Source organism: Nomascus leucogenys, chromosome 12 (genome assembly GCF_006542625.1).
Source record: "Nomascus leucogenys isolate Asia chromosome 12, Asia_NLE_v1, whole genome shotgun sequence".
Lineage (NCBI taxonomy): Eukaryota > Metazoa > Chordata > Mammalia > Primates > Hylobatidae > Nomascus > Nomascus leucogenys.
The window spans coordinates 8,801,491-8,828,316 of NC_044392.1; the positions used below are offsets into that span (position 1 = coordinate 8,801,491).

The 26,826-nt window shown below is 48.9% G+C and overlaps 2 protein-coding genes across 4 annotated transcripts in view; one reads left to right on the forward strand and one right to left on the reverse strand.

Annotated features, from left to right (window-relative positions):
- Positions 1 to 511: 511 nt before the first annotated feature.
- PPIE (peptidylprolyl isomerase E) lies at positions 512 to 15,355 on the forward strand. 2 transcript variants are annotated; one of them, XM_003273314.4, is made up of 10 exons: positions 512 to 592; positions 1,831 to 1,929; positions 3,035 to 3,078; positions 3,567 to 3,593; positions 4,878 to 4,959; positions 5,487 to 5,587; positions 7,042 to 7,165; positions 10,556 to 10,741; positions 14,559 to 14,701; positions 14,936 to 15,355. In XM_003273314.4, the coding sequence occupies exons 1-10, from the start codon at positions 562 to 564 to the stop codon at positions 15,002 to 15,004; spliced, it is 906 nt and encodes a 301-aa protein (XP_003273362.1). In that variant the 5' UTR covers positions 512 to 561; the 3' UTR covers positions 15,005 to 15,355. The 2 variants fall into 2 exon arrangements, with proteins under 2 accessions (XP_003273362.1, XP_012366895.1); XM_012511441.2 differs by having other exon boundaries at positions 512 to 584.
- Positions 15,356 to 18,302: 2,947 nt separating this feature from the next.
- The window catches only part of BMP8B (bone morphogenetic protein 8b), a 31,757-nt gene continuing 23,233 nt past the window's right edge, over positions 18,303 to 26,826 (reverse strand). Inside the window, exons 4-7 of one of the 2 annotated variants that reach the window (XM_003273313.2) lie at positions 25,733 to 25,927; positions 24,823 to 24,902; positions 24,227 to 24,337; positions 18,303 to 21,693 (exon numbers count right to left, since the gene is read on the reverse strand). In XM_003273313.2, the coding sequence (XP_003273361.2) occupies positions 21,544 to 21,693; positions 24,227 to 24,337; positions 24,823 to 24,902; positions 25,733 to 25,927 (536 nt within the window). In that variant the 3' untranslated portion in view covers positions 18,303 to 21,543. Of the gene's footprint in view, positions 21,694 to 24,226; positions 24,338 to 24,660; positions 24,903 to 25,732; positions 25,928 to 25,958; positions 26,119 to 26,826 lie in introns of those variants that run through there. The other variant, XM_030823532.1, reaches the window with a different exon arrangement.

Below are 26,826 nucleotides of genomic sequence, written 5' to 3' on the forward strand. Positions count from 1 at the left end.
CGATTCTCCAGCCTCAGCCTCCTGAGTATCTGAGATTACAGACGCCCGCTACCACGCCCGGCTAATTTTTGCATTTTTAGTAGAGACGGGGTTTCACCATGTTGGCCACGCTGCTCTCGAACTCCTGACTTCAGGTGATCCTCCCGCCTCAGCCTCCCAAAGTGCTGGGGCTACAGGCATGAGCCACCATGCCCAGCCAAGAAAATATTTTTGTTTTAAGTTTTTCCAACTATTTCAAAAGGTAAAACTCATTCTTAGTTCCCAGGTTGTCCAAAAACAGACGCGCAGGATGGCCAAGCACCATAGTTTATCGTTTGCCCATAATAATCGGGTTGATTCGACCAAGGTTTCCCTCCTCCGACACCGTGAGCACTGGAAAGCGCCAGGACCAAGTCCCTTGTGGTTTACCACTGCGCACCGCACAAGCCGCCCGGTGCATCCGGGTAGCGGGATGCGGGTTGGACCAACGAGAGGGTAGGCGGGGCGGGGCCAGAGTGGGCGGGACAGTGGGGAAGAGGGCGGGCCGAGTGCTGGCTTCCGGCGGAAAAGCGCGCGAGCAAGATGGCCACCACCAAGCGCGTCTTGTACGTGGGTGAGCAGGCGGGGTTGCTAGGCGGAGTCTGAGTGAACGCGATCCCCAGAGGGTCGAGGCGTGGGGTGGGACGTATCTCTGAACCAAGAGGACGGCGTGCTGCTGTCAAGGCCAGGTCTCTGGCGGTAGGGCTGGCGGTAGCTCTGGCTCTGCTTAAACTCCTGCAAAGGTTTCCCACTGTCCTCAGGAAAAAGTGCAGACTCCTTAGCAGTAGCCACCTCTCCAGCTTCTTTGCTTTGCTTCCCAATTCGCTGGGTCTCCCGAAAAATGACCCACTTGCCCCCAAGGGTCAGGTTATTTCACACCTTTGGGCCTCTGCTTTTGCGACTCCCTTGCAGTGAACAGCCTTGCCACACACCTCAGGTGCGTGAACCCGAGACGGAATGATTATTCTGACTTCCTTCCTAGCCCGCTGAGCTCCAACGGGCCCCGAGGAGCGGTAAAGGAATCTTATGGCCCTCCAGATCCTCTCGTTCATTTGTTTTACAAACATTCAGTGCAGCGACGGCTCAGCCCCAGCCCCTGCCATAAAGGAAGAAGTTCCCAGACTAGCCAGAAAAAAAGTGGAATTACCTCAGTAGCACACTTTTGATGAGCGCTGTAGTGAGGATGGATCATGATGATATGGGCCTGGCTACGGGACAAATGACCCATCCATCTGGAGAAGTGAGGGCACATTCTGGATGCGGCGATGCCAGAGCTGATGAGCAGGAGTTAGCTACGTAACCGAAGCAGAGGCAAGGCTGATCACTGCAAGGGAGTCGCAAAGGTGTGAAATAGCCTGACACTTGGGGGCAAGTGGGTCATTATTCGGGAGACCCAGGAAATTAGGAAGCAAAGCAAAAAAGCTAGAGAGGTGGGTACTGCCAAGGAGTTTGCCCTTTATCCTGAGGACAGTGGGAAGCCTTTGAAGGAGTTTAAGCAGAAAAGTTACGGGTTCAAATCTGCATTTTCCTAAGATCGTTCTAGTTGGCTTTGTGGAGTTGATGGAATGGAGGCAGGGAGGTCAGTTGTGAAGCTATTGCAGTAATCCCAGGACTAGATGAGAGTCTGAAAGAAGGGCGAAGAGAGGAATATTTTTCAAAGTATGGGTGGGCAGAGATGAGAGGGGGATGTTTGTGTTCCCAAAGAACTGAATGGAAGGATCCTGTCCCCTGGCTAGCATGCTAACTGGGCTGCAAGGACTTCTGCAAGAGTATGGAGATCAGTGGCTCAGAAGGCCCTTGGCTTATTTGCAGGTGGACTGGCAGAGGAGGTGGACGACAAAGTTCTTCATGCTGCGTTCATTCCTTTTGGAGACATCACAGATATTCAGATTCCTCTGGATTATGAAACAGGTGAGTTAGTGTCTCTCATGTTCAGAATCCTCTTACTAGGAAAATACCTTAAAAAATTAAAGTCACATCACAATTCTAAATATGCATTCTAAATATGCTTAGTATACACTACAGGAAAGTTCAGGAAGATGACTGGTGACAGTGATCTCGATGGAGAAGGAATGTTCTGAGGCCATGTGGTTGTGAACTCTGAATGCTTTTCAGAGTCTTCAGCTATTGGGTTGAGATAAGACAGATTTTTCAATAGACCAGTAGGGAGATAGGTTTGAACTACATTGAGATTTGGATGTTGTTTTAATCTACCTAATGGGTACCCCATCCCATCTGCTCCTTCTTGGCAGCTGTGCTATTAAATGAGGCAGCAGGAAAGCCTAGCCCCATAATGGGGGTGGCGAGGGCGGGGGTTCTTGGCCTCTGCACCCCTGGGTGGGTTTCCCATCGATTGGTATCACAATCACAGTTCAGTTTTCTGTTTTACCTTTGTTGTCATTTTTAAGATTATAGTTTTAGGCCTAGTTTTATCATCAACCTTGCATATGATTGTTAGCAAGGTCTTTAAACTCTCTGGGCCTGGGGAATCTTTATTTGCAAAATGATAAGGTTATATTGGCTTTCTAAGAGCCCTTCTAGTCTCTGAGTTCTATGATTAACATTATTGTGCTTGGTCTTTCTAGTTAGTTCAGCATTTTCCTGAAGATAAAGACTGAGCATCTTTATCAGGTTTTAGGATTCATGCTTTATGCACAGTTGATGCGCAAAATATATATTTAGGTAGATAATTGATAGGTCAGATGACTTTATTTTTCTAATTGCCTTGCATGCAATGGTTAAGGTTTTAAGTTTGGCTTTCGTAGAATAATTGAATACTTATTAATTAAAAATACAGTTTATTATTCAGCTATGTCCATTAAAAAAACAAAGTTTATTATTGCTTAAGATATTGTATAAGAAGAATCAAAGAATGAGATTCCTTCTTCCTAAATGGTGATTGGATAGAACTTCTGGTGTTTGGATACGACATGTAACTGACTTAACTTTGTGACCATCCTGTTTCTTCCCACTACCCCACATAGTAATTACTTGTTTTTGTTTTTCCATTTTGTAGAAAAGCACCGAGGATTTGCTTTTGTTGAATTTGAGCTGGCAGAGGTGAGAGTCTGTGTTACTAGTGTCTAGTCCTTGGTTTGTGATGTCGTTACTGATTACAAAGGAAGCTTTTCACCGTTTGGTTAGGTTGTTGGGCTTTAGGCTGATGCTGCCAGAGAGATCAGAAGTAAGCGCTGTTCTAAGGAAAGCGTCTCTCACATAATCAGACTGGACTGTGAATAACATGTCAGACCTTCTGCCAGGCCCTCCCATTCTTGCCCTGCAGAGGAGCTACCTCCTGCACCCCTGTTCATTGAGCGTTCTTGCCTGGCAGTAGTGATGATTTCTTGTGCCTTCAACTAGATGGCAAATTGTTGCACCACCAGCTCTAAAATCAGCCAGGAAGTGCTCTTTGTTAGAAACACACACAACCTAGGCAAGAAATGTAGAGGTGGCATTTTTCTGGATTTTTGCTACTGAGCATGTGTTTAGACACCATAAGAAGCATTTGGCTGCAAGCCTAAACTTGTATCTTTGTCTTTCCTTGGCAGGATGCTGCAGCAGCTATCGACAACATGGTATGGCTGGGAATCTTAAATCTAACTAAAGTTGCTTTTTGATGGCACAGAGTCATATATCAGTGTTCTGGACTTCCAAAGTTACAAGGTTGCATGGGGAGGTAAAAATTCTCATGTGAAAATATTCACTGTGAATTGATCACTTATAAAATTAGTTCTTACTCAGACTCCTTCCCCATTTAACAATCATTGTAAGTCCTCATCATCCTTGTTGACCAGTCTCTCACTGGCTGTCCCATGTTTAGGATAATTTGCAGACACAGTGCAAATTGATTGCACAGTGTAACTGCATATTTTGCAAAACAGCAGGATTTCATGAAGTATTAGACCAATTTACAATTGAGAAGAGAAATTTAATTATGGCAGGTGCAAATCACTGATACAAATGACTTGGATATTCTGGAAAGGTCCTTGGGAAAAATGATGATGCTCTTTAGTATTTGTGCCCTCCTTGAGATCCTTTTAGTTTTCATGTCTGATAATAAGTGCAAAGATACCATACTGTCGATTGAATTTTGTTGGAAAAATAATACTTCAGTGCCTGTTACTTTTCTTTCTTTCTTTCTTTTTAACTGTCTTGAACTTCTGAGTTCAAGACTTCTCAGCTTCCCAAGTAGCTGGAATTATAGGCTCAAGCCAACAGGGCTACCTGGGCTGCCTGTTACATTTTTTTCTACCAAGTTACATTTCTTTCTACCAATTAGTGCATAGTTAATCCTGAATATTAATTGTAAGAAACTTGTTTTTATTATTTTTAGTTTCATCACAGTAATTTCCCAGTCAACCTTTTAAGATTTTTCACTTTACCATGAAATCTTCATCACCACTTCAAGTGGAGTCACCTTAAATGACCTTTCCTGGTACCGATTATCTTTGGATAATGAGATGTTCTTTTATTCGTTGTTCTGTTATCCATTCACCAGACATATTCCTCAGCTGTCAGAGATCATTTTTCTTTCATTTCAAAGTTTATCTTGACTTTTGAAGGTGAACTCAGATACTGGGAAACTGCATTTATTTTTGTAATTTTGGAGTGTTCTGAACCCAGAGTTACTTTTGGTAATACAGGTCTTTGTGTGCTGCTTGAAAGAAAGGGGTGTGTATGATGGTTCTAGAGTTCCCTGAAACCCACAGGTGGCTTTGGGGTGGCTGCATAGCTTACTGGTAGGGGCCCAGGGATTAAGGGAGGACAAATCATGAGTGTATCTCAGAAGTAAATGGAAAGCTGGCTGGCCCTCTTTTAACCTAAGAGAGTTTAAGCAGCTGGATTTTCAATCTTTTCAGAATGAATCTGAGCTTTTTGGACGTACAATTCGTGTCAATTTGGCCAAACCAATGAGAATTAAGGAAGGCTCTTCCAGGCCAGGTGAGTAGGAGCAACTTCCAGATTCCCTGTGATGTTCTGCAGTTTGGCCTTAGTTGCATTTTTTTGTCTCTATTTACTTGGAAGTAGATGCTAAATGCTGCTTCCTGGTAGACAGGAGTAGATGATGGTTCACATTGGGAAGGGCATGCACCACCTTTGCAGAGAAACAAGTGAGTTTGAGCTTCCCAGCAAAGCCAGAGTGATTGTTTCTGTTATGAGAGAAATTCCTGCTTGAGCTCATCTTTCCCAGTTTTCTTGATATTCCATTCCTGGGGTCTCCATCAAGGGCTGAAACCAGCAAAGGCTACACCTTTGCTTTCAGCAGAGCTATTTTCCTTAGCCCTACTGAGAGCTGGACTTCAGGGCCGACATTCTGTATGGGAACTTTCCTTACCCCTGGGAGTTCTCGGTGGGGAACTGTCTGGCATACAGGCCACATAGCATCTTCCACTTTGCTGACCAAAGCAGCTACTTTTCAGTTCGATCTGATCGCTTGAATGAACATTTGTTTGATTCTTTCCTTTCAGTTTGGTCAGATGATGACTGGTTGAAGAAGTTTTCTGGGAAGACGCTTGAAGAGAATAAAGAGGAAGAAGGGTCAGAGCCTCCCAAAGCAGAGACCCAGGAAGTGAGAATGAAGCTCCTGCTTCCAGAGGACAGGCCGGCACTGTCCACAGGAGACTTTTTTTTTTTAAGTTTTAATGGAAATTTGCCAATATGTATATCAAAGCGGAGGGAATGAATGATGAATTCTTAGTACTTTGGTAAAGTCAATGTTGAGTTCTTAGTACTTTGGTAAAGTCAATATCAAGTGAATTCAAGGGCAAAGCTTTGGGTCCCTCATCCATGTTGTGTTCTATGTGATGAGTGTCTCAGCTCCGCTCAGGTGTGGATTTGTGATTGTCAGCTGACAGGGAGGAAGCTGAGGTGCCCCTCTTCACCCCTCCTGATCAGTCCCCCTCCTTCACTGAAGAGTTTGCCACGAGGGTCATGGTCTTCCTATTCCTGTGCTAATGGAGGGGAGACAGAAGAGGGTAGTGGTCCCTTCCTTCAACCTGTACGTGGGTTCAGGGTTCTCCAGTCCTATGAGAACCTGCCGGGGCACTTCCCCCTGATTCTCAGCATAGTCTCTGACAGTTGCTTCCTGGGCATCCCCTCCTCTGGGTACTTTGTGAATGTTGACATTCTTATATATTTCTTTCTTGGCTCATGGTTTCTCTCTCTTCTCTCAGCTGAAACAGTAGCAGTCTATCTCTAATTTTATGCAGCCTCTCTTATGCTGTTGACCTTCATGGTCTCTTTCTAGTCCTGAGCTTCAGATATTTCTGCCTGCAAGTCTCATAGGCAGCTTAAGTTTGCCTAAAATGGATTCCCCTGCTTCTCTAATCCTGTCTTCGTGTGTTCTCACTCTTGGCTAATTTGCCACCATTCATCCACACATTGACCCACGCCAGAAATTCGAATGCAAATCAGAACTCATAAAGTGGCCATCACAGTCAGTGGAGTCCCCCTGGATCATCCTGTATCCTCTGCTTAGTCTTATCTACTTGGAGCACAAAGCAAGGCCCAACATCTTCCACTGTCTTCTGAGCACTTAGGCCTGAGCAAGAGGCTGCCCCCTTGCTTCCATGTAGCCAGCCATTGTATATGCAGGGCCAAGCACAGAGGGAGGAGGTGGTGGTACATGGATGGGTCTGCCTAACTAGAGGACAGTGGGTGGGCTGGAACTGGCATTTGAAGATACTGAGAGTTGTGGATCACGGACCAGAAAAGTGCTGTTCTGTGACTGTGAAGCAAGAGGAGGAAGCAGATGCATCTGAGGGCAAGCATGATGAGATAGCACGCCCATGTATGGGGCTCAGGTTAGCCAGTGCTGAGACCTCCTGTTGCTGCGCATCCAGCTGGGTGCTACGGCCGTGGCTCCTGCCTCCTGCAGCCCTGTCAGGGCCCAAGGCCTTCCCCGTCAGCACTTGCTCCAGCCTACTCACTGGAGTTGTGTTCTGGGTGGGTGTGTAGAATACTCGCACTCCTACTTAGGGCATCAGGGAGCTCTCTCTAACTAGCAATTTCTTCTGCACCTAGGGAGAGCCTGCTGCTAAAAAGGCCCGGTCAAATCCTCAGGTGTACATGGACATCAAGATTGGGAACAAGCCGGCCGGCCGCATCCAGATGCTCCTGCGTTCCGATGTCGTGCCCATGACAGCAGGTGAGCAGGACGCTGTGGTCAGAACGGCGGGGTGCTGGTGGCTGAGCAGTGAGCCTTTCCCAGGTTCTTGCCGCTTCACTTCTTGTGTCCTTGATATTGCTTCTGACCTAAGTTGATTTGAGGCATCTCAGATCCTGGGATCTAGTAACAGATAAGTCAGAGCAGGTGTTTTTGAAGCTTTATAAGTGCTGGCTTACTGTTTTTTAATCATTTTTTAAAAACACAAGTAAATAATGTATTCATTTTTTTAAAGAATACCATATACATATATTCAAATAATATTTAAGACAATAAATTGAAAATTCATTTTCCCCTCTCTATATCCAGTCCTGAATTCTAGAAGTAACTAGTGCTTTTATTGAGTATTCTTTGTAATTTATTAAATATTGACTTCTCTTTTTAATCTAAATTTTATTATCTAGACATACAAAGAGTCAATTCAGTTTCACAAAGCTTGTTTTGAAAAAACAGTTGTCCCCTGGTGCTGTCCCTATGCCCTGCTGCCAACACCATTTGCTGCTGCTCAGAGGAGCGGATTTCAACTCTTAGGTGTTTTGATTTTTATTTCCATGTTGATAACAGTTTTATATTTCTACTTCTTGTTTTCCATTTTAAACATTATCTTCTGATTTTCTACTTCAGAGGACAAAGAATTAGTTTTTTAAAATCCCCTTCCCTGCCCCCTCATCTTCCCTGTATAGGTACCATAATTTTGGTTAGGTCCTAAGTTATTTTAACAATGTAAGCATCATGTGATAACTTCCTTTCATGCACAGCATTTTGTTTTGCTTGGAATTGATAATTGCCTTGTTTTTGCATAGTTTTCTATGTAATCATTCCTGATTTTCTCCCAGACTCTCCTGCTGGGGGCTTTGCATCCAGGTGTCTGCATCTTGTTAAGGGGAGATGAGGGCAAGGCTGAATGCCTCAATATTCAGTATATAAACTTTCACATAGTCTCCATTTGTCATTATGGTACCTCAGCCCTCACTATGTGTAGGATGTCCTAGTCCAGAGACCCTCTGCTTTAACCTACCAAAGACTAGACCCCCAGCTGGCTACCAGGTTGGGGAGGGGTAGCCCCCAGCTGCAGAGTCAGGGAGAGGATCCCAAAGATTAACCACTTTCTTAAACGGGCTTTCAGCCAAACTTACTGTCTCCAGGATTACCTGCACCCTTTCCTCTGAGCTTTTGGAGTGCAAATTGAGTTGCTTCTTGGCTATTACCAGCTTAAGATTCAGCTTTCTCGGGTCTGCTGTGTCATTTAGGACTCATCTATTTGTTTTCTAACTTCAGAAATTTTGTTGCTGTTGTCTCTTCCTCCCCGCTTTTTAAGTTTATTTTTTGGCTATTTTAGCCATTTTAAAGTGTACAGTTTGTTAGCAGTAATTACTCTGTTCAAAATTTTTGAATCATCCTAAACAAAACCACTTATTAAAGGTACCTATTAAATAATAACTCCCCATTTTCTCCTCCCCTTAGCTTCTGATAACCTCCAATCTTTGTGTCTATGAATTGGCCTATCCTAGATTTTTCATGTAAGTGGAATCATACAGTAGTTGTCCTTTTCCGCGCCTTGCTGATGTTGCATAGCATAATGCCTTCAAGCTTCATCCTTGTACCATGTATCAATGCCTCATTCCTTTTTGTGGCTGAATAATACTCTGTTGTATTTGGATAAATATCTTATTCATTTGTTGATGAATAAGATTCACTTGCACATTGTTTTCACCTTTTGACTATTGTAAATAATGCCTGTGTGAATATCCACATATAAGTACATGTTTAAATCCCTGTTTTCAATTCTTTTGGATATATATGCCTAGGAGTGGAAATGCGTAGTCACATGGTAACTCTGTATTTAACTTTTTGAGGAAATGCCAAACTATTTTCCACAGTGGCTGGACCATTTTACATTTCTACCAGCAAGGTATGAGTTTCAGTTTTTCCACATCTTCTCTTTTTTTTTTTTGAGACAGAGTCTCACACTGTTGCGCGGGCTGGAGTACAGTGGCGCGATATTGGCTCACCGCAACCTCCGTCTCTGGGGTTCAAGTGATTCTCGTGCCTCAGCCTCCCGAGTGGCTGGGATTACAGGCGTCTGCCACCACGCCCAGCCAATTTTTTGTATTTTTAGTAGAGACGAGGTTTCACCATGTTGGCCAGGCTGGTCTCAAACTCCTGACCTTGTGATTCGACCGCCTTGGCTTCCCGTAGTGCTGGGATTACAGGCATGAGCCACCGTGCCTGGCCCACATCTTCTCTTAACAGGTGTGAAATGGCATCTCACTGTGGTTTTTATTTTTATTCCCTACTGACTCATGATGTTGAACATCTTTTCATGTGCTTGTTGACCATTTGTATATCTTCTCTGGAGAAATATCTCTTCAAATCTTTGGCTTATTTATTAACTGGATTGTTTGTTTTGTGTTTTTCAGAGACAGGGTCTTGCTCTGTCTCCCAGGCTGGAGTGTAGTGGTGAGATCATGGCTTACTGTAGCTTTGAACCCTTGACCTCCAGTGATCCTCCTGCCTTGACCTCCCAAAGCACTGGGATTACATCATGCCTGGCCATTTTGTTGTTGAATTATAGCAGTTCATTATATATTCTGAATATTAAACCCATGTTAAATATGATTTGCAAATAAGCATTCTCCCATTCTGTGGGTTGCTTTGCCCTCTATTGGTACGGTTCTTTGATGCACATCTTAAATTTTGATAAAATCTAATTATTTTTTCTTTTACCTTTGCTTTTGGTGTGACATTTAAGAAACCATCACCAAATCCAGAGTCATGAAGATTTGCCCTTATGTTTTCTTCTAAGATCCTTTGGTTTTTCTTTTAAAAAATCAGTTTCCTGATTTTTAGTGTGGTTTGGAAGGGAACAGAGCTAGAACATGTATATTCAATCCCCTTTCATCAGAATCTCCTATAGTCCTGGCCGGGTGTGGTGGCTCACACCTGTAATCCCAGCACTTTGGGAAGCCAAGGTGGGCGGATCATCTGAGGTAGGAGTTCTAGACCAGCTTGGCCAACAGAGTAAAACCCCATCTCTACTAAAAATACAAAATTAGCCAGGTGTATGGCACATGCCTGTAGTCCCAGCTACTAGGGAGGCTGAGGCAGGGGAATGACTTGAACCCAGGAGGTGGAGGTTGCAATGAACTGAGATTGTGCCATTGCACTCCAGCCTGGGCGACAAAAGTGAAACTCTGTCTCAAAGAAAAAGAATCCCTTATAGTCCTTACAAGGTTAGTATCACAAAGGTTTATAATGATTATCTCTTATTTTAAAACAAAAATACGAACATTAAACAAAAGTTTTTTCGAGGTTTTGTTTTATTTTGTTCTGTTTTTTAACCCCCAGAGCTTTTTCCTTTCTCAATTCCAGAGAATTTCCGCTGCCTGTGCACCCATGAAAAGGGCTTTGGCTTTAAGGGAAGCAGCTTCCACCGCATCATCCCCCAGTTCATGTGCCAGGGCGGTGATTTCACAAACCACAACGGCACTGGGGGCAAGTCCATTTATGGGAAGAAGTTCGACGATGAAAACTTTATCCTCAAGCACACGGGACCAGGTAGGAGCCAGTTGTCATGTGGTGACGAGGGAGGCTGGGCAAGGGTGGGATGGCCAGGCAGGATGGAAGGACAGGTTGTGGTTCTGGCTGACGGACTAAGAGTCTGGAGGAGACCCAGCCATGAGACACAGGAGAACCATGCAGCCTTGCTAGGGTGGAGTTGGCTTGTTTACATGCAGGTACTGTCCATCCCCCAACTGTGTCCACACTTCCTATTAGCCCAGCTTGGATTCTGTGGCCTGCTGTTGCAAGCTCTTATGCCCTCAACCCCACTGCTCTCCCTGCCCTCACCATCAGATTTACTCAGTAAAATCTCGGTGGTTAGTCCCCCAGCAACTAGAGAAAAAACACAGAATTGTACTGAACGATCCCACTTGAAATTTATAACTATAGTTCTTAAGGGGGCCCTTGCCAGCCTGACCAGATTTCCCTACTTGATGCTCAGTCCCAACCAGAGATGATGTGTCCATGCCTGTCTTCACTTCTGAAGCCCTCATATCATCATCTTCCCACCTCATCTAATGCTTCACCTCCTGCATCTCTCCACTCGTGCATGCCCTTTCTTCCAATTACAGGGGATGAGCTGTCTCCTAGGCCAGCCCCTCCACCTGTGGACTGGATCCTGTCCCTCTCCTCTACTTAGGAACATGGCTTCTAAAGTTGTCCTCTTCTTGTAATCTGTTTCCCCTGCTCTGTTAGATTAGTCTATTAGCATGAAAGCATGCCGTTATCAACCTTTAAAAAAAATCTTCATCTAGTTGCTGGGTGCAGTGGCTTACTCCTGTAATCCCAGCATTTTGGGAGGCAGAGGCAGGCGGATCACCTGAGGTCAGGAGTTGGAGACCAGCCTGACTAACATGGAGAAACCCCGTCTCTACTAAAAATACAAAATTAGCCGGGCGTGGTGGTGCGTGTCTGTAATCCCAGCTACTCGGAAGGCTGAGGCAGGAGAATCACTTGAACCTGGGAGGCGGAGATTGTGATGAGCCAAGATCGCGCCATTGCACTCCAGCTTAGGCAACAAGAGCGAAACTCCGTCTCAAAAAAAAAAAAAAAAATCTTCATCCTTGTACTCTTGTTCCCTCTCCAGCTATCACCCATGCCCCTGGTCCCCCGTCTTTTTTCAAGAAGTAAAAGCATAACTTCTTGAAAACATGGTACAGACTTGCTGCCTTTGCGTTTTCTCTAATCCCTCCTAGGCAGACATCTAGTCCCATCTCGCCATTGAAACCACTCTTGCCAAAAATACCAGTAGCCAGTTCTTGGCGATCATCTTATCCCACCTCCCAGATGTTATCCCACCTCCCAGGAGCATTTCATACTACAGGTTGAGTGTCCCTTTCCTGAAATGCTTGGGACCAGAAGTATTTTGTATTTTGGAATATTTGCATTATACTTACCAGTTGAGCATCCCAAATCTGAATATCTCAAATCTGAAATGCTCCAGTGAGCAGTTCCTTTGAGTATCATGTCAGTGCTCATGAAGTTTCAGATTTTGGAGCATTTTGGATTTTGGATTTTCACATTTGGGATGCTCAGCCTGTACTAACTCTGTTCTCCTTGACTCCTTCTTCACTTGGCTGGCAGGACTCCTGCCGCTTCTTGTCTCCGTTTACCTAGATGGCTGCTTTTTCTGTCTTTGCTGTCTCCTTTTCCTGACCCTTAAACACTGAAGTGGTTCAGAGCCCATTCTTTTGTTCTCCAGAAGCCTGTTACCCTGTGCTCCCTTTTTCTAACTGGTGGTTTGTAGGGCCCCCCTTTACTATACTAAACTGACATGTGTAGGTGATATAGCCCACTGACCTACATCGTTATTTTAAAAATCAGTATTCATCTGTAACTATAATAGGGAAGAACATCAGAGGAAATAAACGAATTTGTATAATAATTGAATATGTTTCCAGATGTACATGCTTAAGTACAGCTGTGTCAGAACACAAAGTAAATTATTCAGGCGTCTGCCCCTGTACTCAAATGCAGCAATTAGAAATGCAGACGGGAGTGTCAACTGGCAACTTGGATACCACTAGCAGTGATGCTATTGGGGATACGGCTTTGTGAAATGGTAGATAAAGTTGATTAGAGTCCAAAGTAAAGAATAATCTGTTTATTTACATAGCAGTTACATTCCTAGAAGAGTCCATGCAAAATCAAAAGCACTTCCAAAACTTTGGGCTTATATGTATAATGGAATTATGGTTTAGGTGCAGATAACTATAAACACATTTTTTACCTACATCAATATCTGGCAGGATATTTGTTGTCTTGTTGTTGTTTGGTTTTTGTTTTTTTGAGACAGGGTCTCTTGCTGTTGCTCAGGCTGGAGTGCAGTGGTGCAAGATGGCTCACTGCAGCCTCAACCTCTCCAGCTCAAGCAGTCCTCCTGCCTCAGCCTCCCAAATAGCTGGGATTACAGGTGCATGCCATCCATAATGCCCGGCTAATTTTTAAGTTTTTTGTAGAGACGGGGTTTCATTATATTGCTCAGGCTAGTCTGGAACTCTTAGCTTCAAGTGATCCTCCCACTTCAGCCTCCCAAAGTGCTGGGATTACAGGCATTAGCCACTGCGCCCAGCTTCTAGCAGGATGTTTTTAAGGGCCAAGAGGATATGAGACAATTCATTGCGCCAGACATTGCAGAACATCTAGCGTTCCAGACCCCACCTGCTAAATGCCAGTAGCACCCCCACAATATTTCAGACAGTCAAAAACACTTTCAAGCCAGGCATGGCAGCTCACGCCTGTAATCTCAACACTTTGGGAGTCTGAAGTGGCAGCCCAAAGCCAGAGGATCACTTGAGTTCAGGAGTTCGAGACCAGCCTGGGCAACATAGTGAGACCCTGTACCTACCGAAAAAAGAATAAAAAAATTATTCAGGTGTGGTGGTGCACGCCTGTAGTCTCAGCTGCTTGGGAGCTGAGAGGATTGCTTGCGCCCCAGAGATTGAGTCTGCAGTGAGCTGTGATTGCACCACTGTCCTCCAGCCTGGGTGACAGAGTGATCCCCATCTCAAAAAAAAAAATAAATTCAGATTTCCAAAGGTTTCCTAGGGACAGGACACCAACCCCACTGAGAAGCAGTGCCCTAGGCAGTCACACCCAGTCCCAGAGCTTTCAGCAGTATCTCTGAGTTAAGCTTGTGCACATTGGCGTCTGCATGCTGATGACTCCCTGAGCTCCAGACTCCTGTCCAACCAACTGCCTGCCTGTTGTCTTCACTGGATATCCCGCGAGCATCTCACACTTCACATACCTAAAACAGCTCTTGGCCTTCTCCCCTAAACTCTTCCTCCCCCTCTGCCCTGTTTCAACAAGTGACTCCACCATCCACTTAGCTGCTTGATCAGAAACTTAGTCATTGTGGACACACATACATACATGTACACATACACAGACACACACGTATACATGTACATTCTCTTATGTGACAAATGTCCATGTTACCAGACCTCACTGTGTCATAGCTGTCATTTTGAATGGCTCTTTTCCACTGATTGTGAGCTCCACCAGAGCTTGGACTGTGTTCTGCTCATCAGTGTTCCCAGGGCTTAACAGGGACCTGGTTGCCAAGCAGACACTTAATTGTTAAATAAATGAATTAATGAAAGAACAGACCAGTATAAAGTGATTGAGACACCTCACTTACCATTTCACTGACTATTAACTGAATCAAAGATAAGGCGGCCACATTTGCATGTGATCTGTGCATCCCCGAGTCTGAGCCTGACTGGCTGAAGGGCTGTCGACAGCCTGCACAGATGTCCTTTAATGGCTGGTAGCCAGGGTTGGGGGAGTTGATGGTTGTTCTCTCCCTCAGGTCTACTCTCCATGGCCAACTCTGGCCCAAACACCAATGGCTCTCAGTTCTTCCTGACATGTGACAAGACAGACTGGCTGGATGGCAAGCACGTGGTGTTTGGAGAGGTCACCGAAGGCCTAGATGTCTTGCGGCAAATTGAGGTATGTGGCCCGGAATGGGCCTCCTCCTCACCCAGGCCACTGGAGCGCGGCCCTGTGGGAGGGCTGGAGAGTCTCTGTGGCCTGCGAGAGATGGCCAGGGGCTGTGTCCAGGGGGAGGGGCTGCTGCTGCCCAGGTTCCGGGGTGGAAGTGGGCAAATGGGCAGGCAGGAGTTGGTATCCCTAAACCACTGTTAGTCTCCGGCCTTACTCCCTGACTTCTATTCTGCCACAAAGGCCCAGGGCAGCAAGGACGGGAAGCCAAAGCAAAAGGTGATCATCGCCGACTGTGGGGAGTACGTGTGAGGCGGCACTCTCTCTGCTTCCCCGTCCACTCTTGTCCCTGCACATCCAGGAAGGAACTGCCAGCCTCAGAGGACGCAGCACCGAGGGTGCCTGTTTGAAGCAAGCAGCATTTGGGATATGAGCCCTTCCTCAGGGTCCGCTTGGAGCAGCTCCTCTGCAGGCACAGCCTGGACTATTCCCAAGGGTGGCTGTGGGCCCAGGAGCCAGCGCAGGTGCTCCCCTCCACCATGGGCAGGCTGTGCAAAAAGCCACTGGCTTTTCTCAGCATTTGCTGCTGGGCCTCTCCTGGGACTACCAGTGTGGCTGTTACGTGTTTTCTTTGCTAAAATAAACCCTAGTTCTTATACTGCTCCTGCTGCTAGTTCTTGGGAGTTGTCAGAGATTGTGTCTGTGGCTAAGCTGGACCTCTGAGGCAGGCTGGTGAGTGAGGAGAGCAGAGCATCTTTTCCACAGCTTTCATTTCCTCCCTTGGGCTGATCCCCTTAGATGTCAGGTGATGTATCTTCACACCAGGCATCCTTGTCAGGGCAATGGAAATTAAAGACAGTGGAAAGTTCTGGTCTTCTACTGCCTCTGCTCCTAAACCCAGCTGCCGGTCTTACAGCCAGCAAGTGTACTCTCAGTGGTTCATTTGTTTATTTGTTCACTTTCACCCTACAGATTTTAAAAAATGAAATTTTTATAACTCAAAGTGCCTTCTCTGTGCCAAGTACTATGCCTATTTGTCAGGAGACAGGAGGCCAACAAACTACATGTGCCTAATCCAGCCCACTGCCTGTTTTTATGAATCAGGTTTTATGGGAACACAGCCACATCCATTTGTTTACATATTGTCCATGGTGGTTTCTTACTGCAGTGGTGGCCAGAGTTGTAGGTTTCTAGGAGCTAGGATGTAGGGAGGAGTTTGGAGTAGGGGGGGATATAGACACCAATACAGGCTATGTCGTTCTCTGATTTGGGTTTTCTATTTTTTTTTTTTTTTTTTTGGCTATCCATTAGGGTTTTTTTCTAGAAAAAACCAAAAAATAGCAGCATAGCTCATGCCTATAATTCCAGCACTATTGGGAGGCTGAGGCAGGAGGATCCCTTGAGCCCAGGAGTTCAAGACCAGCCTGGGCAATGTAGAGACCCCTATCTCTAGGGGGAAAAAAAAGCCAGGTATGGTGGTGCACACCTATAGTCCCAGCTACTCAGAAGGCTGAGGTGGGAGGATCGCTTGATCCTGGGAGGTTGAGGCTGCAGTCAGCCATGGTCATGCCACTGTACTCCAGCCTGAGTGACAGAGTGAGACCCTGTCTCTAAAAAAAAGAAACCATCATCACAGCGACATCTAGACTAGTGTTTGACTAAAAACTGGATACCATGGCCTAGCCAAATTGACACACAAAATAGACCATCACAGTCCCAAGGCCTAAAATACTACTATCTGAGCTTTTACAAGACAGGATTGCCGGCCACTGAAGAGAACAAATGGTCCCAACCCCTGCTGAGCTCACAGTCTGGTTCTCCTGTGTGCAGCCACTTCTTGGAGCTGGCTCCTCACCCCTAATGGAGCAGAAACTATCCAACCTAGAGAGCTTCCGAACCCTCCCTCAAAGCCACAGCCCCTTCTCTGGAGTGGCAAATAATGGCCATCCATGCAGAGGTCCAGTCACAGGTGGTTAGGGCGGGCATTCTATATGAAGCTGGGGGATATGGATAGCACTGACTTCAGTGCTTGGACGAGAACCAAGTGAGAGTGTGTAGAAAAAGCACAGCCAGCCTCCCATAAAAGGACAGACTTCTGTGACAACCTTGTCACTCTGTTCCTCCCTGATACTCTGGGGAGGTGGAGGCCAGTGGGCAGTTCTGGAAGCTCAGCAGGTTTGGAGCCATTGGGTATGGACTCCTCTCCCAGTGTTCCACCTGGGTGTCTACAGATGTTATTGAATGCACACTGGAACCCTGCACAGGTAAACTGAGGCTTTAGTGGCGTGACTGCCAAAGGTCACCCAGGGTGGTTTGCCAGAGCCGGGATTAGAAGCCCAGCCTGTCTCTCTTCAGTAGTAATGGAGTCCTGGGAGGTTTACTAGGCTTTAGCCTCAATCTGTGGTGGCAGGGTCCACAGCCCTGGGGAGTGACACAGTCATGGTCCCCATGATTGGCCAGGACCTTTGTGGAGAGACACAGGAGACAAGACCCTGCTCTTCCAGGCCAGAAGGGAGAGGAGCCCCAGCGCTGGGCAGTGGCATGCCCCACAGCCTGGCCACCTGCTTCGGCTACGCACCATGCAGCAGCTGCGCCTGGCTGCCTTGGGAAAACTCTGACCTCTCTGGGAAGTGGACCCAGTGGCTCTGTGGGCGTCCTTTCCTGTAGCCTGGAGAGCAAAGCGGCTTTCCCTGGGACTGTGTGGCTCCTGTCCCAACTGGCCTCCCCATTCCACATTCCCATTGCTGGACCAGCACCAGGACTGGGCACAGGGCTTCCTTTTGCTGATTCATTTCCCCCCTAACTCATTCAAGAGTTGAGCCCCATCTGGGTCCCCACATGCTGGCCCTGAAACAGTTACAAAGGCTGAAACCAGGGATGGCAGGCCCAGGATCAGTGCTGTGGCTGTTGGAGTGTCCTCTCCAACAGCATGACAGCCGCCTTCGGGTGCTCCCAGCATCTGCTGCAGTCATGGCAGCCTCACAGCAACCTCTGAAGAAGGAATTATAGAACCAACTTTTTATTGTTGAGAATGGAGTCTTGTAGAGTTCAGTGATGGGAAACTAAAGTAGAAAAAGCACATCACAAAGAAACATATATAGTACAGTGTGATCCCAATTTTGTAAAAATATCTGTAATATGTAAGCATAGGTATTTGTATATCTTAAGAAAAAAAGCCTAGAAATAAAGTCACAAAAATATTAATAGTGTGTTAATTGTGGGACTGTGGTGATTTGAATTGTATTTTATTTTTTATATATCCCACTTTCCTCCAAAACTGTATTTTTTTTTTGAGAAGTGAAAGACTTTTTTGAAAAGGGGGTCAAGTGCCCATCCAGTGTTCCTTTCAAAAAGGGGGCCAAGCAGTTGACCTGGATGGGCAGTTCCCCCATGCAAATTGCTGCCCAAGACACCTGGTGGGTACAGACCTCTCATCAGGACATGGGATCCCGGTGTCTGGGAACACAAGAGCAAAGTTTCACAGCCACTGCCACAAGTGACACTTCCTAGGCCTTTAAAGGCTATAAGAATACAAGTCCTGCCCTCCGAGGGATGTCATGTGTAGATTGTTTAGGAAAAAGCACAGCTCTGAAATAAATACATCATCACCTGCAGAACACATTTTGGTTTAATGGACAGACATAGAAGTGGCTCAAAAATAAGCAAATTCATTTGTAATAATACCAGCAAGTACCTATTGTTAAGCATTTATATGTCAGACATCCCAAAGATTTGTGTACATATTTAATTTTTATAATAGCTTTGGGAAGAAAGAACCAATATCGTACTCTACAAAGGAAGAAGCAGAACTAGGACTCAAATCTATTTGGCACCAAAAATCTGCCTCTTGCTACACTGCCTCTATTCCTGTTTCTTTGGACCTTTTCCAGAACATGTTACTTCCCTGCCTCAGTTAGAAGTTAGTGACTATGAATCCCCTGCTGACTTGGCCTCAAGGCCAGTATTGAACTGCAAGGACCAAGACTGCTGGGCGTTCCTCCTTCGCCTGTTGTATGTGTCCTCTCTTCCTGTCAACTGTCATTGGTTTCTCATTGCTGTCAGTAGATCTAAAACAACCACCACTGTCATCCTTCCAACCCTCATCTGGTGCAACGAGATAAACAGGCCATGCCCTAAGCAAAGAAAAGGGAAATGGTGGTATCTGGGCTGCCAGCCTGGGCCACCCGCTGCAGATGCACACGCTTGGCTCAGCAAACAGATAAGGATTAAATTCATGGACTTTGTGTTCATTCACAATTGTTTCATTGCTCAAGGGATTTTTCTGTTTTATTTCATTTGGTGACTATCTGGATGATAAAAGTTGCTGAAAGTCTGATGGCCAACTAGGTAGACAAAGCCTTATGTTTTTCCATTGTTCTGTATGAACCAGGAGGATCACGGCTCGTATTGGTTCCTGCTATGCACAGCTTGACTAATGGGTAAGGTGTACTCCATATCTACAAACCTTCAGGTAGTTTACAGACATTCTTGGTGCACCCCTAACTATGCCAGATCATTGGCTGGGCACTAAAGATACAGGTGGAGTAAAAAATTAGTTGTCAAAATAACTGGCTAATTTAAAATTTACAATTGCCTAGAAGACCATCTTTGATGTTAAGAAGGAACTGTTAAGTAAATACTAGGATGGCAAACAGGTTCCATAATTTCGTTTTGTTGAGACAACAGTTTTGCTCTTGTCACCCAGGCTGGAGTGCAATGTTGTGATCTCTGCTCGCTGCAATCTCCACCTCCCAGGTTCAAGCAATTCTTCCTCAGCCTCCTGAGTAGCTGGGATTACAGGCATGCACCACCAGGCCCAGGTAATCTTGTATTATTAGTACAGACGGGGTTTCACTGTGTTGGCCAGGATGGTCTTGAACTCCTGACTTCAGGTGATCTGCCTGCCTTGGCCTCCCAAAGTGCTGGGATTACACGTGTGAGCCACCATGCCTGGCCAGGTTCCATGTTATGTGCCAACTCTGCTTCATGACAGCCACCAGAGCCCCACATTCAGGGTTATGAGGCTGCTTCTGGCTCACTGTGAGGAGTTGGTAGACAGATTCTTTGGCTGAAGGTTGTTTGGAGATCAAAAAGTGCAGATAGAAAATGGAGGCCCAGATAAGGAAGCCACCTACAAGGCAGGTCTCCTCACATCCAGGCCAGAGCTGAGATCCCTGTGCTGATAGGGAACTCTCCAACTTCCAGACAGCCTGGGGCCGCCCTTTGTGTACATGAGAAGGTCTCTTCCTCTGCGCTTGCACATGGAGGCCCTCCCTGGTCCAGGTGGAGGGGCTGCTGTCCCCCAGCGTGGCCCCAGCCTCCACCCCTGCTGTGGGACCAGCTCTCCCCAGGCCCCTCCCTGGGGGTGCAGCATGTGAACTCCAGAGAGGCGCATCCTCGGGCCCATGGGTAGGTGGAAACACCCTGCTGGGCTGTGCCTGTGGATGGGGCGGGCCCAGGATCTGCTTTTAATGACACGGTTTGGGCAACTGGATTCTGTCTGTTCCAGCAGGTAAATTACAGGCTTAGCAAGTCAGAAATCAAATAAACACTCCAACTCCCAGTGGCTGCTCCAAGGAGAACAGCAGTTTCCGAGAACAGCAGAGGCTGAGACAAACCTCCCCACCCAACTCAGACTAATTACTACTTGTCACTCCCTGAAAAGGACCTTTTCTTTGACTCACAGGCCCAAGACACAGGGCAGGGCTGCTGGGCACCCAGGGTGACAGTGACTTTGGTGATCAGCCTGTTTTTGATGGCCCCTGGCCTCACCCCAGACCTGGCCACAGGCTGCCCATGTTGCCGATACATGCTCGGGCAGGGATGGACTGCTCCTCAGCATGGCAGAAGATGGCAACCAGGTTTCACTTTACATCATATCTGTTGGCAGTGGCTGTGCTGATCATTTGAAAATTCCATTCAGATTTGGAGGAAAAACATTCCAGATTGATTACTGATGTCTGCCATGCAGAGGGGAAAGGGAAATGATGGCATCTGTGCTGTGCGTTGTCATCCTGGGCCACCCAATGCAACTGCATGCTTGTTCAGCAAAGGGAAAACTCCACAGAGCTGAGCTCCTGATGGGGCAACATAGTGGCAGATAGATGGGTCAATTGGAAGCCCCAAGACTTTTCTGTTTCTCCAAAGCAAAATGTCCATGCACTTATATGTCTTTCCTAGATGGCAGAGGCAAATGCAAAGCAGGAAGACAAGGGAAGATAAATGCCATTGGCTTTAGCCCTAAATCATGCTGTTCACTCAGCTTTTTCTTGAGTTGACTCCACATGTCTACCTGTGGCCAGTGGATCGGTGCTTCAGATCCATGAATATACAATACTTTAGGGGTGTCCAGTTTTATACCCCACCTTGCACCTCAGAAGGGCAGGCAATGGGGAGCCAACCAGACCCTGACTACACATACCACACCCTGCGATGGACGGTGAAGAGCTCAAGGTGGCCAACAGTGGGCTCCAGGTGCCTCTCAGGTCATTCCACATCTATCTCACGACCTGGGCCAGTAAGGGTCATGGATAGGACCTCAGACAGGACTTCTGTGCCAACCCCAAAGAACCGGCCAGGACATGCCTCCAGGGGAGGGGTTTGGGTTTGGGTAGAACACTGCCTGATGATTGAGACCACCTGGGCTGGAAACAGGACAGTCACACAAATGCCTGGCAGGGCAAGGGGAGCATAGGAGCCTGGCATGAAGGAGAAAGGATCATGTACATGGTTGTGAGGGTCCTCCCTGGCAATGCCCTGGCCTGGGGTCTGGCTGGGTTTGAGGGTTTCCTGCTTCTGAGGGGCCCGATCCAGATGAGAAGGGCAGCTGCAATAGGGCTGGGCGGGCGGACTCAGTGGCAGCCACAGGCCTTGACCACCATGTTGCGATGCTTGCGCAGGATGACGTTGTTGCTGCTGTCATAGTAGAGCACAGAGGTGGCGCTCAGCTTGGTGGGTGCACAGCACGCCTTGGGGACTGCGTCTGGCGTCATCAGGTGCACCTGGCCAGGAAAGGGGCACAGGCAGGGGCATGAGGCCAGTGGCCTCCTCCAAGGACTCACCCAGCCCCCCCCAGCTCCACCTGCTCCCCGCCCTGGCCATCTCCAGGCCACATGGGAGCAGCACAATAATAATAACTATTAACAGGAATAAGAGCAGCCCTCAGGGCTCCAGGAGTGGGAGCCGTAGTAACACGCAGTGCCCAGGGAGGGACACATGGCAGGGGGTGTGGGGCAGGTGGGCAGGGCGCTAATGAGGGGCTTCGAGTCCCAGGCCAAGGGCGCAGACTTCCTCCTGGGGATAATGGGAAGGAGAACCCCATGGTCAGGTTTGTACCTTAGTGAGGTCCCCGAGGGGGAGCCTGGAAGGACCACTTTCTTCTTTTGGCCCTTCAGACCCCCCAGAGGCCCTGCCTCCCACACGCTGGCCTCCCTCCCCAGGCTCTGGGAGGCCAGGCCTCAGCCCCTCTCCTGTGGCTGCTCCTTCTCCCAGAGGACTGCATCCGCCCTCAGCACTTCAAGGTCCTGCACGTGCCCGTACCTCTCCACTCCCCGGGCTCAGCTTGGACCTCTCTTCTGAACTCCAGACTTGCGGATCCTGCTCTGCTTCCCACTTCTGCACTTGGGGTCTAATGAGGCCTTAGTGGAACATAGAATTCCTCCCTCCCTGACATCATAGCTCCCGCCTGGGAGGCCTCCTGGATTACTCCTCTTGCCTCCTCCCTTCCCTGGGAGCAGCCCCTGGCTCAACCTCCACCTCTGTGCTGCCTCGGACTACCTGCCCCGTCCAGGTGCCATCACCTGTCAGGTGACCACAGCAGCCTTCACTCGTCCCCTGCTCCTCCACCTTCCACCACCGCCCCCACCCCCCATCCCAGCCTCCCCCAGCAGCCAGAGAGAGGTCCTTCTGCAGGGTGACGTGGACCAGAACACTGCTTTGCTAAAGAGCTCCAACAGCCTCTTGGGTTACTTGGAATAAAACACCTTCATTCAGACCCCCAGGCCCTAGGGGAGCCGGCCCTGCCCACCCTGGTGTCACCTCTCTCTGCCCTCCTCCCACTCACTGCACCCAGCCCCTTCTCCCTGCTGGCCCTGAACCCGCCAAGCTCACTCCTGTCTTAGGGCCTTGGAATTGCTCCTTCTGCTGAACATTCCTCCTCCAGCTGCTGACTGGCCCCCTCCTTCTGTGGAGAGGCCAGGCCCAGTTTCTCTCCACTGCTGGAGCAGCTGCTCTGCTCTTCCTCACAGGAGGCATCAGCTCCACAGTTGTTTTGCTTTGGACAAACCAACAAACTGACAGCCTCCCCTAGAGCACAGCGCCTGTCTGTTTGCTGCCCAGCAGGTTGTGAGCGCTCACTTTAGTTGAGCCCTTGAGGGGCAGGGGCAGGGGCAGAGGGGATGGAGTCCGGGAGCTGCAGGTACAGTCACCTTCCCGCGTGCCTCCCACACATGCAGCCTTGAGAACCACACGGCATAAAGGGTGGCTGGGCTGGGCCACCCCACACGTCCTCATCATCCCTGGGCCTTTCCAAGGAGGCGGCTCCAGGTGTCCAGCAAACGCCACTTGACTGCCCAGAAAGGAAGCATTATCATAGGCTCAGAGCAGCTTTTGGTAATTTCTTTCCTCTCACACCAAGGCATTGCGTGTGCACGTGTGTGTGTGTGTGTGTGTGTGTGTGTGTGTGTGTGTATTTTAGAGACAGGGTTTTGCTGTGTTGCCCAGGCTTGTCTCGAACTTCTGGGCTCGTGTGCTGCGATTACAGGGTGAGCCACCGCGCCTGATCAAGGCATCACCGTTGAACCTCCTAAGAGGAAAACAAGGCTGTGCGATACCAGGAACTGGGATTCTAGGTAAAAAGTTCTAGAAGGAAGCCTCGGTGCCAGAATCTGCAAACACACAGAGCACTCAGCGGTGAGCAGCACCAGTGATCCCATCAGAAGCCTGTTTTCGTCATTTAAGGTTGCCCCAGACACCGAGGCATCAAAAGCCAGGGGATCCAGAGAAAACACAGACGGCCAAGAGAGAAACTGGGGGAAAAGCCAAAAGGTTGAGAGCCACACCATCTAGAAGCTTCCTGCCTGCGGTGCGGCACAGGTGGGTGAGTGCACACGCACATCCCGCACACTGTGCACGCATATCATGGGTGGTCGGACTTGCCAGCGTACTCGGGGGCCCGTGTGTTAAGATCGCACAGCCCCACACAGTGTACACATCTATTTCATGTGCTGTGCCTCTGAGCGCCGCACGCAGGTGCGTAAGTGTCCCACGGGAGTTTGTTCGGTGCATAGAACAGGCACATATACACGACTGTTCACGTGTGTCCGTGTTTTGGGTGGGAGTCTCCGTGTAGTAGTGTGGCTGTATGAGGACCAGCTCCTGCAGAGCTGTGGGAAGTTAGCGACGTTACTGACTCTGTGCAAAGCCCCCTGAGACGCGGAGCAGGTGGCCTCACTGCCCCTCCGGCCGGCTGGACCAGACCCCTCTCCGCAGGGCCCCCCACCCCAGGGGGCTGGGCAGGATGGGCACGGTACTGACCAGGGACTGCAGGATGGCGTGGTTGGTGGCATTCATGCAGGAGTCCAGCGGGAAGGAGCACTCCCCCTCACAGTAATAGGCCGAGTAGCCTTGGGGGGCGATGACCCAGTCCTGGGGGGCAAGGGAGAAGGTGAGTCCCATCCATGTGCCCGTCCCTGAGCCTCAGGGCCCAAACCCATCCTCCACCCCTGCAGGGCCGTCTCCCCCAGGAGGCTTGAATCCACCCAGGAACCCCCAGCAGACAAGGCTGGGCAGGAGCTCAGGCCCAACATCCCCCATCTTCACTTTGCATCCCCTCCCCAGCCGGCCCTCCCCTGCCCACGCCTCCCAGAGCTGCAGTCGCAGCCGATGCAGGGAGGTCTCAGTTACCCTGCAGCAATAATGACAGCTTAGCTGGTTGATTCAGTCTTCATTTTCATGGTTTAAAAAAAAACCCTTTCTCACCATATTCTCACTTTAGAAAACTTGGAAAACACAGAAGAAAAAAATACATAAGAAAATTGAAGTCACCCATGATTCTATGTCCTCCCTACAGATTCACTTCTGATCTACAGGTGGTGATTGTCATTTCAGAAACAAGGAGAGTCAGCAATTACCAGCCAGCCGAGGTCCTGGAAGCTGACGTAGAGCTCGTGCCGACGGCAGACCTGCCGGCCATGGGAGCCGTGGATGTCATCTGCAGGGACAGAAGAGGGGCAAGGTCTTTTCTGGGGTTCCTGCTCTGTGCGGCTACTACAGGGTACCAGGGTGGGGGATGCCCCGATGAGCACATTTGTCAAATAAATGAATGACAGGAAACCATTTGGTCTCATAAAGCCCATCCCTGGAACTCTGCTTGTGCCATGACCCAGCTCAAGAGCCTGCCATGGCTCCCAGTGGCTAGAGTGACACTGTGCCCAGTCCTCCCCTGTCCTTCAGCCTATGAGCGTCTTTATGCTCCAGTAAACAGCCCAGCAGGACCCTCAGCCATCCTGTGCCTCCTCCTCTCTGGAGACCCCTGTGACTCCAGCCCACCCTCTCCTGCCACACCCATTCCCAAGGTTCAAGTGGCTCACGACCAGGCCAGTCAAGGGCCGACTCCCTGGGAAGGAGGGTATGGGGTTGGGTCAGGCCTGTCCCTGATCCTGAAGGGCTTGGCCCAATTGGGGAGAAAACTTCGCATAAGCAACCGAGGATCCTGCAGGGTGCCCAGGCACAACCACAGGTCATGAGGGGCTGCGGCTCCCAGGGAAGGGGCAGCTGATTCTGATGGAGGCTCCTGAGAAAGACCTGGAGGAGCCAGGGGGAGAGAGGGGGCCTTCTGGGCAGCAGGGACAGCCAGGACAGGCCTCTGGAGTGCCGGTCACCAGGGTGCATCAGGGCAAAGATGGTGTCAGGAAAGGTGGCTGGAGAGTGGCCGTCAGCTTGAACCGACCTGAGCCTGAGGGCTCTGGGCCACCACTTGGTTCTCGCCCTGCCTCAGCCAGAAGCCCGCAGGGCCTCGGCCCCAGCCTGCCCGACCCTCACCAAAGATCCCTGGGAGTCGGTTGGCCTGCGGCAGCTCGTTGGTTTTCTTCGGCTGCCTCCTCCTCAGTGGCCTCACTGCCCGAGGGGTGCGGATGGGACTCGGACTGGCCCTGAAGAAAGTGACCACGAAAGGCTGTTGGGAGCGCGGGGCCCGTTGACCCAGCAGGCCGGCCAGGCCAGGATCCACGCTGTGCCCTGAGACAGAAAGGAAAGAAGGGTCACTCACGGGCAGCGGCCCTGCAGCAGACACAGCCGGGGTCTCTCTGCCGGGGCCTGGGCAGGTCCAGGAGCTTGGAGGCTGAGTACCCAAGGGGTCCTGCTGAGACTCAGTTTCCACATCTGAAGCCTGGAGTCCTTGGTCCAGCCCCAGCCAGTCCACATCTCTCCTGGGGGCAGATTTGGAGGAGGTGGGGGGGTGGAGGGCCTCAGTGAGCCGCAGGTGGTGTTATTAGTGACAGCTGTGTCACAGGCATTTGTGAAGTGTTTTACAAGTTGGAAGATTTTTCCCACGGATCACCTCATTGGGTCTTTACAGTAACCCTGCAGCTCCTACTTCACAGGAGACCCAGAGTCCTACTGCCAGTGACTCTGAGAACCAGTGCTCCCACCTCGGTCCGAGGACCCCGAGGCCTGTGTTCTGTCTTCTGTCCCGCACTTTCTGGAGTGTGGATGTCAAATTTATCACCGAGACAGCTCATGGCAGCATCTGCCAGGTTTAGCAAGTGCTTGTTCTGCTGGGCACAGCCCAAGAGCAGGGCACTAACTGTCTCCCTGATGCCCACAAGGGAGATGCCAGGCAGAGCAGAGACATTGGAACCAAGTCCCAGAGCCCAGGTTTCAGCCTGCGGCAGTCTCATTCCAGAGCCCAAGTTCTTATGCACGAGCTGGGTTTATGGACAGAAAAGAAAGAAAGAAAAGGCTGAAGCAGAGATCTGACTTGGGCCTCAGACCCAGGAGGAGTGACGCCTGTAAACAGGGGATTGTCCCCCACAGCCGCTTCCAGACTGAGGATGCCGCTGAAAACATGATAACTAACCCTGGAGATGCCAAGCCTCACCAATAAAACTGTGTATCCTGTACTTGTTTGGATTTCA